Source organism: Monodelphis domestica, chromosome 6 (assembly GCF_027887165.1).
Source record: "Monodelphis domestica isolate mMonDom1 chromosome 6, mMonDom1.pri, whole genome shotgun sequence".
Taxonomy (NCBI): domain Eukaryota; kingdom Metazoa; phylum Chordata; class Mammalia; order Didelphimorphia; family Didelphidae; genus Monodelphis; species Monodelphis domestica.
The window spans coordinates 91,710,990-91,728,471 of NC_077232.1; the positions used below are offsets into that span (position 1 = coordinate 91,710,990).

General features: G+C 38.3%; 1 protein-coding gene across 3 annotated transcripts in view; it reads right to left on the reverse strand.

The window, feature by feature from the left end:
* SLC2A9 (solute carrier family 2 member 9) overlaps nucleotides 1–17,482 on the reverse strand; it is a 382,090-nt gene that overhangs the window by 181,899 nt on the left and 182,709 nt on the right. For all 3 annotated transcript variants that reach the window (XM_056802424.1, XM_007496737.3, XM_001371196.4), the window contains one exon: nucleotides 2,857–3,044. In XM_056802424.1, the coding sequence (XP_056658402.1) occupies nucleotides 2,857–3,044 (188 nt within the window). The remainder of the gene's footprint in view (nucleotides 1–2,856; nucleotides 3,045–17,482) is intronic.

Here is a 17,482-nt window from a genome sequence, read left to right on the forward strand (position 1 = left end):
GGTTAAAGTAAGGTAATAAGTATAGAAGTACTTTGAAAAAAGGGTGGTTTGACAAATAAATAAATGCATGGTGTTGAGTGAGAAAAACTCAATTCCCATTTAAGTACATTTCATAGTCACCTTCATTTAGCTGCCCATTATAGTAATAGAGCTTTCATTTGCAAAGTCATATTATATACTCATGGGGCAACTAGATTGGTGGAATGAATAGAGCAAGATCTGAATTCAAATTTGACCTCAGATACTTACAAGCTATGTGACTCTGGGCAAGCCACTTAACCCTGATTGTCTTAGTTTCCTCATCTGCAAAATCAACTGGAGAAGGAAATGGCAAACCACTCCAGTATCTTTGCCAAGAAAACCACAAATAGGGTCAAAAAGAGTTAGACTTGACTAAAAATCATTGTATATTCATAGCAACCCTCTGATACATGAAGGGCAAGTGTTAAATTTCCATTCTCCAGACAAGAAAACTGAGGTTATGAGAGGTTTAGAAACTTTCCCAAGGTTACAAGATCCCATTAAAATGCTCCTGTACTTGCTCAGACTGTTAGCTTTGCCTTTAATGTCTCCCCCTACCTTTCTTTACCTCTTTAATTCTTATGCATTATTAAAAGTTCAAATCAAATACCACCTGCATGAAGTCTTCCGTGATTATCTGAGTAAATCATGACTTTGCACTTCCAACTTCACATCATACTTAGTTGGGTACATCAATGATTCACTTATCATGAAATAATGAGAATTATAGCTATGCCTTTGTCTAGTGTCACGCTACGAGGCTATAAAATCCCTGGCGACATGGAATTCTAAACATTCTCCTCCAGAGCCTTGAATGCTTTGCTTTGAACCCAAATTGATTGGACAGCTCCTCCCAGGATCCTATTTAAGGAAGGAGCCCAGGCAGAGGCAGTCATATTTTCATTCCTCATCCTGCACTAGACTGCCTCGAACATTCCAGCCTTCTCTCTTCTCTCTCCTTTTCAACTTCCTCTCTACCCCCAATTAGAATATAAACTCCGTCAACGCAGAGACTGTCTTTCATACTGCTAGGATTTGTATTCCCAGCATTTAGCCCATTAGCAGGGTAAATACTTTAGGAATAAATAGGTAGAGGAATAGAAAAACATAGCAAGTTCAAGAGAAAAGGACCACAAGATCTCAGATGAGACTAAACCCAAGAGACTGAGAGATTGTAAAATAAACCAAGTTTGAGAGATCTTGAGGGATAAAAAAAAAATAAGATCATAGTTCTAATGAAAGACAACTTTTTTTTTTTACTTTGGAAGTTGGATAAAGCACAAAGACCCTATCTTATATTAATGTTGTGTTTTTTTTTTTAAACCCTCATCTTCTATCTTGGAATGAATGCAGAGTATTGGTTTCAAGGCAGAAAAGTGGGAAGGGGTAGACCTGGTGCTAGCCATTGAGCCTCCTAGGTGCCTCAATAATGTATAAAATAAAAAGGATTGCAAAGTAAATACTGAGATACATTTGTCAAAATATTTGAAAAATGAATGAACACAAGATTAAGTTCAAGCTTGAAGGGACTACAGAGGCATCTTGCCCCCCCCCCTTTTTTTTTGCAAAATCACTGAGTTCTATAACAGTTAAATTAGTTTCTCTACTAAAAGTATTATATTTTTAGAGGTTTATTAAAGATTATTAGAAACCAAGAATAAAGAAAATACAAAATAAGAAAGCATGTGCCTAGGGCACATAGCCCATTCACAGCCATTTACATCTTGCCTGCGTGTGCTTAGAAGCGGAAGAAGAGAGACCAAGTAGGCGGTACAGTCAGTTTAAATACAAATTTTGTTCTTGGCCCAGGTGAGGACTCAAGTGAGATTATAGGGCATTCTGGGAAGTGCCAAGGACTTCTGGGGATTGAAGTCTGGGGTTCAAATCTCCATTGACTTTCTCAAGGCTACACAGGCAATAAACTTTATAAAGGTAGCACTAAAACCTTTTCCTCTAATTATGGGAAAGTTACTTAATCTCTCTCATCTTCAGCTTCCTAATTTATAAAATGTAGAAAGCAACAACATTTAAGTCACTGTGTTGTTGGGGGGGTTAAATGAGATTTTTATATACAAAATGCTTTACACACCTTAAGGCACAAAATAAATGCCAGCTATTATTTTTCATTATCATCACCACAATATTAGCTCACATTTCAATAGTTCTTGAAGGATGAATAAGATACTTTCCTAATAGCACATTGGAATGAATTGTTCACCCATTTTATAGATAAGAAAACTGAGCATCACAGGGCTGGAGTGAGTTGCCCAAGCTCTCATAGTGCCAGATCTAGAACTATAATCCTGATGTCCTAAATCCATTTCCAGTATTCTTTCTCCCACGCAGCATTGCCTAACATAAAATTGTATTGTCAGATGTAAACAAACAAAAATCAGCAGTGACCAAAGGAAGGTGTTTAACCCCTAAAATGTCGAGTGTGCTGTTCCAAACACACCTGCTTAGTGACCTGCCCTTCCATCCCAGAGGGTCCAGCTGCTGCCATCTGCAACTCCCAAAGGACTGAGGGGCCTCGTCGTCTAGTCTCCATTGGCCGATGCCATGGGATGAAGGATGATATCCAACAAATCAAAAAAAGAGTCTTTGATCCCTTCTAGAGAGACTTTTGGAGGTCAAATATTGGGAGGGCACAAAGGGCACAGAGCTGTGCCACAGTCCATTTACATCATGGGAGTGGATTTCTCTCTCTAATGTCCCTCTGCATAATTTCTCTACTGAGCAATGTGACATTTAAATGCTTTCCAGGATAAAGATACAACCCTTCCCCCTCTGAAAAACCTATTATCTGCCAGGGGCAGACAGAAAAGAAGTACTTACTGCATTAAGCCCGCAGAGCTGGTAGCAGGCCATGGTGATAATCACTGTAATTATCTGCCAACGAACAGAACGCCTTGTCAGAAGTTCCCAGACGGAGACTAAGCGAATATTTCTCTGAACCCGACTCTCTTCCAAGGCCTCTTCCATTTCTTGAGAGACATCCATTTTCCCAAGGAACGTTTGAAAGGCTGCAAACAGAAAGAAGTATGCTCTAGAACTCCAAACTAGGATTCCAGGGTTCTATTCCTGACTATTGGTAAATGAATGAATAGATGAACTAATTAATGAAAGAAAAGACATTTATTAAGAAATTCTTGTGTGCCTAATAATCACTCTAGACCTCATTTTTTTCCTTTATATTATATTTATAATCCATTGGACTAGATTATTTCTAAGGTTCCTTCCAGCAGTAACCTAAAGTCTCTTCTAACACTAATCTTTCATGATGCCATTTCTCTAGAATTTTGAGTTCTTTTTAAGTACTGAGATTTCTATGTCAGAGTGGTATAGTCATTTATTTTGTAAATACTTAATAAATATCTAGGGCCTGGGAAAGACACAAAAAGAAATTATGCATGGTCCTTGACCTCTAGGAGTTTACGATCTAGGATAGACAAAAATGCATATACTAAAAAAGATATAATTCAAATTTTAAATGGAGAAATTTATGGGAGTGCAAGCTTCCTTGAGATTGAACAACAGAAACATGGTTTACAATTGGATGGCCACAGCAGAATGCTCTTTCTAATAGCTCTTATGTTCCTTACTTTGGTTTAACCTATCTTGGTCCCATTGCTCATTCTGATACTGACTCATTAGAACAAAAAGTCAGTTCATTGAACTGTTCCTTTTCAAGGCATGAATATCAGAATGGGTATACTATTGGAAAAAATCAAGACTTTGGGATCTTTATAAAATAAAATGAAATGTAACTGATCTTTTGTTCAATGCTCCAATAATCTGTCATTTTATCAGCTTACATACTCCCTCCACTGAGACAGATGATTACTCTGCCTGTCATCAATCAATTAGTCAAATGATATTTAAAATCCTACTGGGTGCCAGGCACAATGTCAAGCACTAGGGATCACCCCCACCTAAAAACAAGTCAACAAATGTTTTCTGCTCTCAGGGAGCTACAAACAAGCTATATAAAAGAGAAATTGGAGTGTGAAAGGAGGCAGTAAAATTATTTACAACTAGAAAAAGCTTTAATAATAATAATAATGACAAAACATGTATAAAGTAGACTAAAGTTTGCAAGGCACTTTATATATATTATAATGAGATAATCTTCACAAAAACCCTGCAAAGTAGGCTCTATTTTTGTCTCAATTTTACAAATGAGGAAACTGAAGCAGATATAGGATAAATGACTTTCTCAGGGTCACACACCAGTAAGAATCAGAAATGGGATTCAAACAGAAGTCTTCTTGACTCCAAGTCCATTGTGTCATCTAGCTGTTTCATAAATGCTTTTGCCTGGCCAGAATATTCCAGAGCTTGATTTCCACTGACATAGCCCCAAAGAACCTAGGATCCCTTCAAAAACAGAAGGCATCAAGGGATCGCTTTGGTGAAGATGTTTAACAGATTGAGTATATGTTATGTATTAAAATATGGACAGCATATATACATTATGGGACCAATTAAACTGGGATATGCAGCCCAAATGCTAACTCCATCATAGCCCCTCCCCAAAAGGAGAGTTTAGGGAGATTAGAGTGTACAGAGACTCTGCAGGCACCTATAATTCAAAGGCACCCCTAAAAAGAGAAGCAATTCCAATAAAATGACCACAGCACCTTTTGGTGCCTCTAGAGTTGGCCCAAGCCAAGGGAGATATCATTTTAAAATATGATGAGGACAGAAGACGTGGTTCAAAAGCAAATGGAAGCAACTACCAGGCTAGAAAATCTATAGATGTCAATTAAGTCCAAGACTTACTTCTGGAAATACAAGATCATGTTGGCCTTTCTATCTTTCCTTTTTACCATTCCTAATAATTCTCTAGATACATAGATTGATGTGTCTTACTTCAAGGAGTAAAGTTTTACATTGTGGGACAATCAAATAGAATAGACCTCACTACTAACAGCAATGCAATGATCAAGAAGAATCCCATGGAATTTATGAGAAAGAAGGCTATCCACATCTAGAGAAAGAACTGTGGGAGTAGAAATGCAGAAGAAAAACAGATGATTTATCACTTGGTGTTATGGGTATAGGATTTGGGCATTTGGTTTTATAAAGATTACTTTATTATAAATATGAATAATATGGAAAATGGGTTTTGAGAATTACGACATGTATAAACCAGTGGAATTACTTGTCAGCTCTGAGAGGGGAGAGAAAACAGGGGAGGGAGAGAAAATGAATCATGTAACCATGAAAAAATATTTAAAAAAATAAATTAAATAGTGTGTACCCCCCCTCCCCCAAAGGAGTAAGGTTTTGTTCCAGTGGACATTCCTTGTACTAAAACAGACTAGGGTAGCTGTGGGTGAAAAAAATAGGCATCCTATGAATGAATCTCTCCCTTCTTAGCTAGTCTTGACCTCAGGTGAAAGATAAAGCCTACCAAGAGGCTTGGAAGTCGTTTGGCCTGCCAGAACCTGTGGTCCTACTGGAATAGCCTCAGAATGCCCAGCGTCACCTTCTTGCCATGATGAAGCATCAGAGGAAGACAACTATCAGTAAAAAACTGACATATTAAAGTGTGGAGAAAAGGCAAGACTGGTATCAAGATAAGGTACTATTTCTACATTACTGTCAAAAAGTATACGTTTAACACTTAATAGTTTCCAGAAAGTCGTGGTAAATAAGTCTTGGGGATACAAGGAAAGACAAAAGCAATCCCTCCCCTCAAAGCACTCAAATTCTAATGAGATGGTATTCAAATAGTGAGCCGCACATTCAATATATAAAGATTTGATGGAAAGTAACTGCGGAGCAGCTGGGACGGTGGCCGATGGCCTCCTGGAGAAGGGAGCCCGTGAGCTGCGTCTTGAAGGAAGCCAGGGAACCTAAGAGGAGAGGCTAAAGAGGGAGCACGTGTCCGGTATGGGGGCAGCTAGTGCAAAGGCAAGGAGGTAGATAGATCTAGGAGTCATCTGCAGAGAGCTGATCATTGAACCCAAGGCAGATAAGGAAGTGAGAAAGTATAGAGAAAAAGGAGGCGTTCCAGGACAGAGCCTTCGCAGGCCACCAAAGTGCTCTTCTCACAATGTCGTGAGCTTGTGAGGCACGTATTATGAGTCCCATTTTACAGATGGAAATGGCAATATGAATGACAGCTATAGTTTTTGAGGGTCTGGAAGCTATTTTGTGTATCGTGAAAGGAAATTTACAGAAGACCCGCTTACGAGAGTTAAGTTACCACTCCAGAGTCCTAGACATGTAGCATAGGATGATAGTTAGGAGGTAACTTCAAAAATAGACCACAGAATGTTAACGTTAAGAATGGCTTTCAAATCTATAACATGGATTGTTAAGGGGGAGAGGGACTGAGTTGTAAGCGGGGATTTAAAAAAACAACAGAGTAGAAAGATGTCTTGGGACACAGATGATAGAATATTAGAACTGGCCACATACATACACACTATATACCATGTACACACCACATACATAAACACTATAAACACACTACATACAACACACTACAAGCCAATGATATATTGTTTACTACAACATGCAAATAACATACTAAATGCACGGTGCATACATGCCACATACACAACATGTTGACCACATACCACATACACACTACATGCTACACACACCACATACACTATATAAGCACTAGATACAACATACATACATGCTAAACACATACCACACATCACGGTCATGTCACAGATATTACCTATATAACACATGCATACCACATGTCTAGTGCATGTATACTACTTGCAAGCTACATAATAACTACATACATGCTCCGTGCTATCTACATGTTTGCTACAGACTAATGACATGTATGCCACATGCCTGCTGTGTATTGATTACACATTAACTCTGTGTTTTCTGTGTGTTGCCTTGTGCACACTACATGCAAACTACACACAACATACAAACCAACACACTATATATTGTACATACACATGTGTACATAGTACATACTACACACAACATAACACAATCATACATGCTACATGGTGCTACATACAATGTGCTTCATGCATAATGAATGCATACTATATGCCAACGAAGGGCCCACAACCAGCATACTACACATATACAATATACATAATACATACCAAATACATAAAACTACATGCTTGATACATGTTAACTATATTGTGTTTGGAATGTGTGTCGGGCATGTATGCATGGTATGCATATTTTGTAGTGCATGTGTGAGCATGTGACACGTGTCAGTGTGTCATGTGTCTATTGTGTATCATGTTGTGGTGCATTGTGACAAGCATGTGTTGAGCGCACATGTGTGTTGTGTGTGTGTCATGTGTGTAGTGCATTGTGCATGTGTCACACATCTGTGGGTATCATGCATGTATGTGTACCACGGATATGGCATGCATATGTGTTTTGTGCGCGTGTGGCGAGCGTGTGTTTGTGTCGTGCGCATGTGTGTCGTGAGCGTGTCTACCACAAGTAAGTGTCATACATTTATTTATCACATGTGTGTCACACGTGTGTCTGTTGTGTGCGTGTTTGGCGCTCATGTGAGTGTGGCACGGGTGTGGTGCGTGTTTGCGTGTGTCATGTGAGTGTGTGTTGTGCCTGTGTATCTCTAGTATGTGGGGCGCGTGGTTTTGATTAGTGTGTGTTAGTGTGTCACATGTGTGTTGAGCACATGTCCTTTGTTCAGTGCAGTACACGTGTCATTTGTGCCACGTGTTGTGTGTGTCACATGTGGTATGTGGGTCGTGCATGTGTAACATTGTGGTCCGCATGTCATGTGTGTTGACCACAATACCCATGCAGCCCAGGGAACACATTACATGCTACCTACACACTACATGCAAACCACACACAATGCAAAACTACATACAACATGCTACATTCATTAAAATAAACACAACATGCCACAGACATACACAAAACATGTCATGCAATCACAACATGCTACACGTATGTTGCATAAAACATGCTACAGTGCAACATGCTACATGCACACTGCATGATACTTACCACATACATTTAATATACACACTACATGCAACATGCATGTAGTGTCTCGCATTTGGCAGTCTTTGTGTGGTGTGCTTGATGCACATGTCACATGTGTAACACATGTGTGCTTTTTTCATGCATTGTGCATGTGTCTCGTGTGTCTGCTTCACATGTGTTTGTGTGTCTCGCGTGTTTGATTCACATGTGTGTCGCATTATTGCATTGTGGATTTGTGCCGTGCATTGGGTCATGTGGCACTGAAACACATTACATACTACCTACATCATGCATACAACATACAAGCTACATGCATACAACATATTACATAGATAAAAGACACTACATACACACAAGTGCCACACACATAAAGCATGGTGCAACATGCCAACACACACAACATATATACCACATGCATACCACATGCATGCACCATACATACCACATACTTATCAGATACACACAATACATTCACACTACATAACACATAAATACACACTTCATACCACATACATAAACACTATATAGGTACTACATGCAACTATATGCCAATTAGATATAATGTACACACAGCATGCAAATAATATGCTACGCACTACATGCATGCAACATGCAGCATACATGCCACATAACAATACAACCAATATATACTACAGTACACTACATACAACACAAACATGCATACACACCACACATCATACCAACATCATGTTTACAACATACAACATGTGACACATATCACACGGCGACTATATTCCTGTTGAATCTAATACCTAGTATATACTAACTATATGCATACTGCATGTTATCGACATGTATGTTACATATTGATTGCATATTCTACATGCTTAGTGCCTATGCTATATGCTTATTACATGTTGCCTACATGCATAATACATAACAGATACTACCCAACATGCTGCATAGACACATCATATATGGCAATACTACTTAACAATACCATATACATGCCACATAACACATACCACAGACAACATACCTTCACACTGCATACCACATTCTGCCTGGAAAATACTACATGGTACATGCAACACATCAAATAATACAACATACATGCTACACACTACATTCTGTGTACATACTGCACTACTAAATATGTAATACAATACACTAAATACTAACTACATCATATAAACATACAACACATGACATGCAAGGTTCATAGCACATACAGGCTTCATAGTACATGCATCCCACATACGTAATACTACCTATATACCACACTACATACATACCACATGCACACTACATACAACATAAATGTCATGTGGATGTGTTATATATGTAGTGTGTAGTTTATATTTAGTATGCATGTAGTATATTGTGTGTAGTGTGCAGTGTGTTGTATGTAGCATTACATTGTATGTAGCATTATGTAGTGTGTGGTATGTATGTAGTGTGTGTGTGCCCTGTGGTATGTGTTATGTAATTGGTATGTGGTATGTAGTATGTGCATAGTATTGTTATGTGTGTCATATGTCATATGCATTATGTAGGTTGTAGTAGTGTATGCAGCATGTTGTGTGTGGTGTGTAGTTTGTTTGCAGTATGCATGTCATATGTATGTAGTACATAGTATGTAATGCATAGTGTGTAGTGTTGTGTAGTGCATATGCTGTTGGTGTATGGCATGCATGTAGTTAGGGTGTGATTAGTATGTAGCGTGTTCTGTATGTAGTATGTGGTTGATCTTTTGTTAGTGTGTAGTATATATTGTGTGTAGTATGTAGTGTGGTGTGTATGTTTTATGTATGTGTTATGTGTGTAGTAGGTGTATGTTGTTTATGTAGTGTGTTTTGCATGTAGTGTGTTGTATGTAGTGTGTGTTGTGTGTAGTGTTTATTATGTTGTATTGTTGTGTAGTGTGCATGTAGTGTGTATTTGTTTTATGTGTTGTGTGTAACATATTTTATGTATGTTGTGTGTGGCATGTTACATGTATGTTTTAAATTGTGTCTTTGTGTGTGGTTTAACATGTGTTCAGTTTGTTGCTTGTTGTAGTATGTTGTATGTAGCATGTTGTTTTGTAATGTATTGTGTTGTGTGTAGTATGCATGTGTTATATGTAGTGTGTGTTGGTACATATGTAGTGTGTATTGTAAACCTTAAAATTTCACAGACTTATGAATGTTAAAAAATTTACTCCACATTGAGGAATCCTCCAATTCCCTACTTGAAATAATTCCCTACCAGATAGTGAGAACTCTACTTGAATGTGAAAACTCCTTGCTATGGGAGGATCTCTATTCCACCCCTACTTAAGACTGCTTTAGGGCAGAAAACTCCTTGCTAAACAATGAAAGTACTTGAAAACCATACTTATAAAGGAAAGGAGTTCTTTGAGCCATGCCTGTTTTTGGAATTGATACAATGGGATGCTAGGTGCCTATAAAGGTGGGGCAACTTGTAAACTACTTAGACCTAAAAGGTGAAAACTTACTCAGAGGTTTTCTCTTAATGAAATTAGTCGACACGGCAGCATTTTTTTTTTCTGACTTACTAAAGAGATTAATCTACTCAGCTGTGAATTCAAAATGGGCTGTCTTTTGGAAAACATCTATAGTGATTGGTAGATGGAAGAACTTAGGGGAGGTGACATAGGAGATTTGGCCCTTAAAAATAAGAGCTCAGAGAAGAGCTAGAGGTCATTCTGAAACATTCAGATGGAGGAGGGAGCTGGTGAAAGCAGCTGAGATGATGCTGGCCTGGTGTCACTAGAATCCTTGCTTAGGCAGACCTTGTGGTGAGTGTTAAAAGACTAACTGACTGATTCTCTCTCTTAAGACTCAGGTTTAGGCCATGATGGCTTAAGGCCCTTCATACTTATTTCCTTTTTCTCTCTTTCTCTCTTTTCTTTAATTCCACATTTGTATTAATTAAAATCTCTATAAACCCAGTTGACTTGGGTATTTGAATAATTGGGAATATTTCCCTGTGTAAAAAATAGACTCAAATACAGGACTACAATCCCCACGAGCCTTTGCTCCACTTCCCCAGAATGCCTTGTAATCTCACCTGGGCCGAGATCGAGAAGGTATTTAAGCTGATTCAAAGGCTTTTGAGGGGCTCTCTCTTGGCTCTTGAACTTCCGTTTTGGGGCAGGCCTGGCTTTTTTCATAATATAGGTGAGGTTGTGTCTAGGCCATTCTATGGCCTGGACACGTATTTCTTATCCTGTATTTTCTTTAATCCTTAATCTTCAATAAACCTCTAAAAAAAATAATACTCCTTGCAGAGAGAAACTAATTTCTACCTGCTTCAGATGCTTCAGTCTCCCCATCTCCCCTAAATTTTAATCTTTACACCTGGCGACCACCTTATATTTGATTTTAAAATTCAAGACACTGTAGTGAAACATATTTCTGTGGTCAAATTTACTCACCCTCTCTTATATCTATCACAATTTATATCTTCCACTATTTTAACTCACTACAGTTTATGGGCTTCACTATTTTAAATCTCACAGTATGTGGCGTGTGGTGTATTGTATGTATATTGTGTGTAGCAGGTTGTATGTATATGGCACAGTGCATGTAATATGTTGTGTTGTGTCATATATGTGTTGTGTGTATGTGTGCTGTGTTAGTATATATGTTGTGTGTAGTATATGGTATGTTGTGTGCTGTATGAATGTAGGGTGGATGTAGGATGACTGTAGGATGGATGTAGTATGTAGGGTGGATGTAGTGCATATGTGGTATGTAGTATTATAATGTATGTAGTATATGATGTGTGTTGTATGTAGTGTGTGTTATGTTGTACGTAGTGTGTGATGGGTGTTGTGTGCATGACATATGTAGTATTATGATGTGCTGGGTTAGTGTGTATGTTGTGTGTACGATGTGTTGTATGCATGCTGTATTGGTGTATGCACTACATATGTTGTGTGTATGTTGTATTTGTTTATGTTATATGTGTATGTGTATTGCATGTCTGTGTTTTCTATGTGTGTTTATGTTGTATGTTATATGTTGTGTGTTGTATATGTGTGCATTGGTTGTGTGTATGTTTGTTGTGAGTGTTTTGTGTGTATGTTGGTGTGTTGATAGTTATGTAGGTAGATATGTAGGTATGTTGGTATAGATGTAGGTATGTTGGTATGGATGGATGGATGTTGTATGGATGGATGGATGGATGGATGGCTGTTGTCTGTATGGATGTTGTATGGATGGATGGATGTTGTGTGTATGTATGTTGGTTGTATGTATGTGTGTTGGTTGTACGTGTGTAGGGAGTGTTTGAGTCAAGTCTGGAATGAAGTAATGAAGTTTGACATGGAAGGAGGAAAATCCTTCCAGGTATGAGGTACTCTATGCAGAGGAACCAAGATGGGAAATGGTATGCTAGTGGTGGCGAAGTGGTGCACTTCACAACTGAGTTCAAAACCCAGAATTTCAATTATTGGAACCGTGATTTATTAATTAAAGAATCTACCAGCTGAGATAGACTTCTCTAATGGAAGACTGATCCGATCTAAAATTTGGAACAGTTTATATAGGGCTACAAAAGTTATTTCTTTTTACACATGGGTTCTTAATCGAACAAACCTTATCACTGACACAGGAATGGTGGTCTGAGATGAGGAGACAATCCTCAGATTTATGAGGGGGCTGTTATTTAGGGGCTGTTTACTTTCACATCCATTAACCATCTTACTTCCATCCTGACCTCTTTGATAATCCTGAAATTCCTCTTTGTCTCCTGCCCCCTTATAATTCACATCCCCAAGCTAAGTAGAGACTGGTCTGCTGTCTGCATAATCAGCTCGACCTCCTGGGGGAGGGAAGCCAGGTCTGTTCCCTAAAAAATACTGTCAGGGTTTTTTTTTAATTTGTTTCATCTATTTCAATTTTTCTATCTCACCCTTTTTGAACTACTTCATTCCCTCCTCTTCTTGTTTGGAGTCAAATCCTTCACTCGTCAGACAGAGGAGAATAATGTGATCTTAAGGCCAAAAGCTTACTAGCCTGAAGACATTGTCGGATATAGGTCATAAGACAGTTGATCTGGCAGGGTCCTATCAAGAGGCCCACTATTACCAATATGACTGGTCCTGCCACAGCTGTGATCAAGGTAGTCAGCCAAGGAGACCAAGAGAAAAGAGTATTACTCCGCTCCCTCTCTTGTATCCTTCCCCGGAGCAGGGCTAGAAATTCCTGTATAATCCCAGAATGATTAGCATAAGAACAACAGGATTCTCCCAATGCCATGCAGAGCCCCCCCCCCCCCTTTAAAGAAAATGAGGTCGAGTCCCTGCCTATGTTGGAGAACCATTTCTGCCAGAGAGTGTGAATTTTAAAACTATTCCACCCTAATCAGACCATTCTTTAGAAGATCTGATTTAGCTATTTCCTGATCAGTAACAATGGAGATACTTGGAATAACAGAATCAGGTCTTGGAAACCCACATTCTCCACCCTACTCAGTTTAACAAGATTTTGAAAGGTCTGCATCAAACTCAAGATTTAATTATCTGAGGAGATGGCCTTCAACAGACATGTGCAATAAAAGGATAGAGCTCTGGGCGGTCCTACGTCAAGCTTGAGCCATCATTGGCACATGTGAGACGCAGGAAGTGAGGTAGAGAACAGCCTCTGGAGTTCACGGGACTTCCTGTGGAGAGGGCTAGAGTTCAGTTCTATCCTGGAGCTTGAGCTTGGAGGAGCCCCGCCGACAGCTTCTCTTCAGATCGGGTGAGTTGCAGAAATCAAGAATAAAAGATCATGGAAATTTGGCTAGGAAAACACCAAAATTCAGAAAGAAGGAAGAATTTTTCCACTACTGGGATATATTTTAAACAACGAGAAACCACAAAAAGTAATTCTGAGGTAAATAAGAAAGCTAGAATCCTGTAAATCTAAAGTCTCCAGGAATTAATGTGTACCTAATTCAAATGATTTACTCCTCCAAACTGACAATGTTATATCAGTCTCAGAAAGCATTTTCTGAGTCCTTAATTGTGAAACACCCCACGAATGTCCAGCCAGTGACTACCTATCTGATTAATGTCTTCCAAAACCTAATAATCCTGTCCAGGGAGGCAGGTTTTAGAACATACATTTAAATATTCACTGCTTTGGTATTAATTCTCCTACAGGGAAGTATGGGTATTGTGAAGGCTCCTGCAGCCAGTCCATTCCCAACACAGTTGGCTTTATCCTTTAAAAACATTGATTTTCACAACAGGGTATATGAAATTGCTCATTTTAAGCAGTGTGGAGAGCTATTAGAAATGCTCCTATTATTTTAAGAAGCAGGAACAGGAGTTTTTTTTGGACGATACACAGGAAGAAGACTTTACCCATCATCTTGGAACCAACATAATAACAAAACTCTAATAACAATTAATAATGACTAACAACAAAAACTAGTTTTCTGTTGGGAACAAAATATATAGTATCATTTATAGTCTGGTGATGAAATTGTAAATTAAGATTATTCTCTATTGGGTTAATGAATGAATAAATGAAAAGCATTTATTAGGTCCCTACTATGTGCTAGGAATTGTTATAAGGCTGAGGACACAATTACCAAAATAAGATTGTTCCTACTTGCAAGGAACTTTATTAAAGGAGAGTGACAACTAGTTTGATGAGTCATAGGAATAGCAAATGAAACCAGTGGGTAGTTGATTGTCATATTTTGGAAAGAGAAAGAGACAGAGAATGATGATTAAAAAGAAGCTGGCTATAAGAAATGAAAGGCAATATTATTTCAGAAAAATATGGGAAAATCTGCAGGAGCTGATTCAGAGCTTAATAAGGAAAACCAAGAGCCATTGTACATAGTAACAATATTGTACATTGATCAATTGTGAAAACATGGCTGCTGTCAGCAATGTAATGATCTGGGACAATCCTGAAAGACTTCGGATGGGGAATACTATCCACCTCCAGAGAAAGTACTGCTGGATTTGGATGGATGAGGATAAAAGCATACTCTTTTTCACATCAATGTATTTGTGGTTTTATTTTGGGGTTCTTGTTATATGCAAGTGTATTCTTACAACAATGACCAATATGGAAGTGTGTTTTACATGATAATAAAAATAAAATTTTAAAAATAAGTTAAATGAATATTATTTATAATATAAAATCATGATTTCACATACAATCCTTCTATTCTTTGTATCTGATACTATTCATTTTTATTCATATTTATAAAGCTAATGTTAAAAATTAAAAGACAAAAAAATTAAAATAACCAAACGAATATTGAGGCAGAAAAACTCCAAATTTTTTTAAAAGCAAAACAAACAAAATCTGAAGGCCATAAAACTTTCAAAAATATTTAAAATATCTTTTAATATTAAAATTTTGAAATATTTTAAATAAAATTTTAATTTGGTGAGGAGGAACAGAGTAAAAGGGAATAGAGCAGGATTTTAAGAGGATAATATGATGGAGGGCAATACACAGTTAGTAATCATAACACTGAATGTGAATGGAATGAACTCACTTATAAAATGGAAGCAGATAGCAGAGTGGATTAAAAACCAGAATCCTACTATATGTTGTTTACAAGAAACACATTTGAGGCAGGGTGACACACAGATTAAAGGTAAAAGGCTGGAGTAGAATTTATTATGTGTCATCTAAAATAAAAAAAAGCAGGAGTAGCAATCATGATACTAGAGAAAGCTGAAGTAGAAATTTAGCTGATTGAAAGAAATAAGGAAAGAAATTAAATTTTGCTAAAGGTACTATAAAATTTTAATTTATTTATGATCTCATTGTGGCCTGAAGATGACATACATTGTTACATTTATCCAATTACAGTTAAGTAATCCATTACAGTTAAGTGCAGAAAGACTCATAAGTCATACTGGCCAAGAAGTAATGATGAGTTCTTGTTGCTGGAGGAGGGGGTTGGTCATAGGGTCTCTTAAATTCCATCTTCTAAGTGTAAAAGGGCTTATGGGAGAGAGAAGTACTCAGACTGATGAAACTATAGTACTTTTCAATCTTGAAATTCTATAAATACAAACTTTTATTAATGAAATTATCTAAGTCATATTCAATAATTATCAAGTAACATTCAAGGGCCATGGAATGAATCATAGAACCCTAGGGATGTAAAAGATCCTAATGGTCATCTCATCTAATATGAGAGCAAGGAGTAAAAAAAGATAAAGAGATTTGCTTAAGATCAAACATTAAGCTGATTGTTGAACAGGATGAAAACTTGCTTTTTCTTTTTCCTTTTCCTAGCATGTACTTACCTCTCCATTACACTGCCCCCAATCCCATCACACAGTATACATTATAGCATGCTGATTAGAAAGAGAGCATGAACTTTAGTATGAATCCACTGAAAAATACACAATCCAAAAGGATTCTGGGTGATGGTAGCAAGCAGGAAGAATGCAATAGTCAGCCTCGACACAGAGCTGTGCGCCACAGGACTGCACAGAGTCCTAGGATTGAACTCTGGCTGCTCTGGACACTGACCCCTGGGAAAGCCAATTATGTTTTTCCAAGGAGCCATTAAAGTAGGGGAGCTTAAATACATTTCTAGGTGAAACAGGGGGCTGAGGGTGAGAGGGACAGTTGATTGACTTTACAATGGTAAGAAAGGAAAATGAGGAGTTCCAGACAGGAATAACAGTGAGGGGCTGATGCCTCACAATGGACACAAAAGGGAAAGACCCAGCCCAGGACTGGACCACCTTGGTAAAGGACTTTAGCCTAGGGGGAGAAACCATTGGGACAAAAGAGATACTTAACATCTTACAGTCTATTGTTAGGCTGAGATCAGTGAAGTAGGACTTTCCCTCAGGGAGGAAACTCTCATGTGCCAAGGTCAAACCTGGGGTTTCTACCCCCAAGCTAAATAAAGCCTCTAAACTACAAGTTTGGGGACTTCTGGATTCCATGTTGACGGAGCTCAGAATGCAGCCTTTGTCTCTTGCCATCTCTGGTTTCTAGGTCAGAGTTCTCTCCTTTAATGCATTGGACTAGCATGCAGTGCAGCCTCACTGGACTACTGTGCCTAAAGATAGCCAAGCCACATGGATGGGAGTACTGCTGCTGATCCTCTTGAAACATCATATTCAGCTTTAAAAGGATATCAGTAAGCTCAAGAGATTTAGGAAGGGGATCCAGGATGGTGAAGGACCCTGAGTCCATGTCAAAGGATGACTGAGGTCATTTAACCTGGAGAAGGGAAGACTCAGAAGAATTTTATGTTTTGGATATTGTGTGTGAAGTGAAGAATTAGCAATTTGATGCTCATGAGTCAAAGATGGCATGCAGATTAACTTCACCAACCAGATAGGTTTACCATGCTTCAATGATGCCTCCCTGCTGAAAGGTCCTTAAGAAGGTTCCTTAAGAATAGTGACAGCTGTGGGAAGCTAGGTTGCTCAATGGAATGAGAGTCAGGTTTAGAGACAGAAGGTACTGGGTTCAAATCCAACCTCAGACATTTCCTAACTGCGTGACCTTGGGCAAGTCACTTAACCCCCATCACC